Consider the following 3,427-nt stretch of genomic DNA (forward strand, 5'->3'; position numbering starts at 1 on the left):
ATTTGGTCATCATAGCACCTCCAATAAAGTCCTGCCAGAACACAGAAATACTGCCCTTGAGGGGCTTTATAGGCCAATAAAACAAGCTGGCTTGGACTGGCATCGAGACACGGAGTATAGGCTTTAACAACAAATAAAAAATTATCAAATGTTGCTTTATGTGAGTAATGACAAGACTAGTCCCGTGGTAAAAGCTCCTGGAAAAACTCACACTAGGCCACTGATGAGAAAAACATTTGTTTCCTTCAAACGCAAAAAAAGAGAGAAATAGAACAAAAAGCAAATATTACTGTACAAGTCAAGAACTGTAGCTCTCATCTTGGCTGCTGTAAAATGACACAGCTTTACAAAACACATGAAACTCTAGTGAGCCACATAACGGGAAATCTATCCCGTCCTGCCTGAAATCATTCCCGCCCCAAAACTGACAAATAAAAATGAAGTTAATTCCCCCAAATAGAAGGAGCATAGACAATCGACCTTAAACATGGACACCGACAAACGCAACTTAAATCCTAACCTCAGTATCAAGTGCTAGTTTAGACGTCTATGTCGTATTTTGAGATCATAAAATTAGGCTTATTGACTTTCTACTTAACCCTAAGACTGTAAGGCAGCACGGCTTGAAGAAATGACTGACATATGTTGATATGAGTATGTGCTTCAAATTTTGACTGAGGTATAGTTCTGCCAGGAAAACAAATATTTTTGTTAAATGCTTTTAATGGTCTGAAAGATCTCCTCCATTCTTGGCAGCTGCTGTGGACTCACTGTATAATTTGTCTCTTTTCCTGGCATCTGATGGCTGGGTACAATAACGTCAGCAAAGCAGCTATTCTGGATTCTGTGCGTTTAAAAAAAAACAGGAAAAGAACAATATTAGAATAATTCTTGGCTTCCAGGACCTGGAATGCTCATTTTAAACAAATCCTTGAATATATCAATGAAATACTCAAAGACAGCCAAATATTCATACTATACCTTTGCACAGGCTGGAGAGGACAAACTGGTTTGTCTGTTGTCTATCATACAATCATGGAAGGCTCCCGTGGTGTGCAAGCACAGAATTATGCCAAGCAATGAATGCCAAGCTGGTTTGTAACGTATTTAAAAATAGGATTTAGCTAAGAAACAAACAAATCTAATAAAAATTGAGTTTGATATTGGTTTTTTGAGTGGCGATACTAGGGTTCTTCACAGTATTTAACTTAATCCCATATGAATCCTGATTAAATATCCCCGTTCAGAGAGCAGTCTGTGTTCGATACACTAACACAAGTGGACGGATAGACCTAAAAAAAAAGAGTTAATGAGTTTTCCTCATTCTGTTAAGGTGTTTTTAGTGGCTCTGCCAGGAACCGTGTAGTCTTGGTCAAATACCATTCCAGATCTTTATCAATGGTCTAGAAGGAAATAAAATTAATTCTGATAAAAACATCAGCCAACAGCAAAATGTGTGGTGTAGCGAAACGATAAGTCAGTTATTCAGAGCAATCTGGAATGCTTTTTGACTGAGATACAGCACACACCGTATGAAAACATAAAAATGAGCGGTAACGTCCCCAGACAAGCTGCATTATTGGTTATCTTTACTTACTGGGAAGCTGAACTCAGACCAAAATGCATTTTAATACAGCATAAAGTTGCGTATATAGGAACAAGGAGTGTAGCTCACACCGAGAGGGTAGCTGCTGGTGTATCTCTGGGACACGCAAAGATTTTAAAAAGATATCTGCCTGATTTCCTGACTACAAAGTTCCCCAGTGGAGTGCTGATGAGAAGTGAATGGATTCGATAGCTGCACGCAGGAGTACGGGAATATCTTCCTGGAGCCGTGTGGTGACATTTCCTTTATGTATCACCCTAGTGAAACTAGAAACTACTTCCTGGGAAGACCTAGGCGGTCCTCTGAACAGCTTCCAGCTCCACCACGTGCCCTTGCAGGAACGGCATTAGGCAGGCGAGAAGATCAAGTCCTTCCTAAAAGGACTCTGACATCTCCTACCATAAATGAAGCTGGGGTCTGCAGATGATCGTAGACTCATTTAGGTTGGGAGAGACCTTTAAGATCATCGAGTCCACCCGTAAATGGTAATGATGTAAGTGTGGGCAGGATTCCAGCTGCCGGCAAGGAATAATGAAAATGCCCAGTGCCAAGTCCCGCGTTACTCAGGAGTGCAGGGCATCAAACAGAGCGTTTGTGGTCTCGCCTTCAGCTCATCAAATACAAAACACAGAAACCTACCTGCCGGATCTGCTGAATTCGTAACCCGTTCCTGTTCTGGCTGCAGAATAAAATTCTCTGCCTGTCGTAATATCCGATTATAAGCCTGAGACCTCTGAGGACTGTGTGAGGCAATAGGTACGCATCCAATTTTCGTTTCGCTTACACAGGAAGAAAACGTGCTTAAAAACTTACTTTCTTCCCTATAAAGCCTTTCATTTCATTCATCAGCCCTTCACTTGCGTCTCTACTTTCTGCGCCTTCCAGCACAACATCACAGCATCGTTGGCCACTTTAGGCAAAACAGCATTGGAAACACATTAAACGTGACAGCCAGATGTGTTGATCTGTTGACACTGGACACTGTGAGGTCGCTATTAAGACTTTGCAGTGGGGTGTGAGCTGGACGGTCTTGGGATTAGGTTGCTTTTTCTGTATCTGGAGGTGAAAGCCTGATGAAGTGTTGGGCTGTGTTATCAACAGAGCTGTAGGCAAGACGAAAAGTGCAAAATGACCTTTTCTTCACTTTATTTCTGTTCTTGCAAGTTATGAGTGGTGGAGCACTTCCTAGCACAGCCTTAACTGTGTCTAAATTTATTTGTGTTAATCTGAAAGGGGTCAAAACTCTACCCACGCTTATGCTGATGTACCACCAGAGTAATTCCACTGACACGAGCAGAGCTACTCCGGACTTAGGCTAATGCAACGTGAAGTAGAAGTTGGCTTAGGACGCCTCTCTGTCATGATTTACTCAGAGGCTCGAAGAATTGCAAAGAGGAAACAGATCTACACGTAAAGTTTCCAGTGGGCTTCAGGGAAGAGTTTGGGGAGTTTCCCTGAGTTTTAAGACCTCTCTTCTTTTTTCTTCTCTCTCTTTATTACCCTCATGCTAAGCGAAAGGGCTTTCTTAAAGCGCCCAGAAATTTAGTTTTTTGAAGCAACTCAGGTCGCACTTCCACTTTCCACGGGCTTTAGTTCTTCAGCAGCTTTCCTCTGCCAGCAAAACCATCGGTTTGTTTTAGTTTCAGCCTGAATAACAGGGACAAACTCTGCTGGGGGTGATGAATGATTTCTCCCCTGCTTCCTACCCCAGCAAGTTCCTCGTAACTACTCTTTCTCAAGGCAAGGTGGAGTCCCCGCCGCAGCCGGCACTGTTCCCGCCTGAGCTGCTCAGCAAGACCCGGGCTCAGGGGAGCCGCTGGC

The 3,427-nt window shown here is 42.9% G+C and overlaps 1 protein-coding gene across 1 annotated transcript in view; it reads left to right on the forward strand.

Moving 5' to 3' along the window:
- The first annotated feature begins 943 nt into the window (after positions 1 to 943).
- Positions 944 to 3,427, forward strand: part of FAT4 (FAT atypical cadherin 4) — a 161,550-nt gene continuing 159,066 nt past the window's right edge. The window contains 1 exon segment of the mRNA XM_009334958.1: positions 944 to 1,051. Within this exon segment, the coding sequence (XP_009333233.1) occupies positions 944 to 1,051 (108 nt within the window).

This window comes from Pygoscelis adeliae, unplaced genomic scaffold, assembly GCF_000699105.1.
Source record: "Pygoscelis adeliae isolate BGI_AS28 unplaced genomic scaffold, ASM69910v1 Scaffold31, whole genome shotgun sequence".
NCBI lineage: Eukaryota > Metazoa > Chordata > Aves > Sphenisciformes > Spheniscidae > Pygoscelis > Pygoscelis adeliae.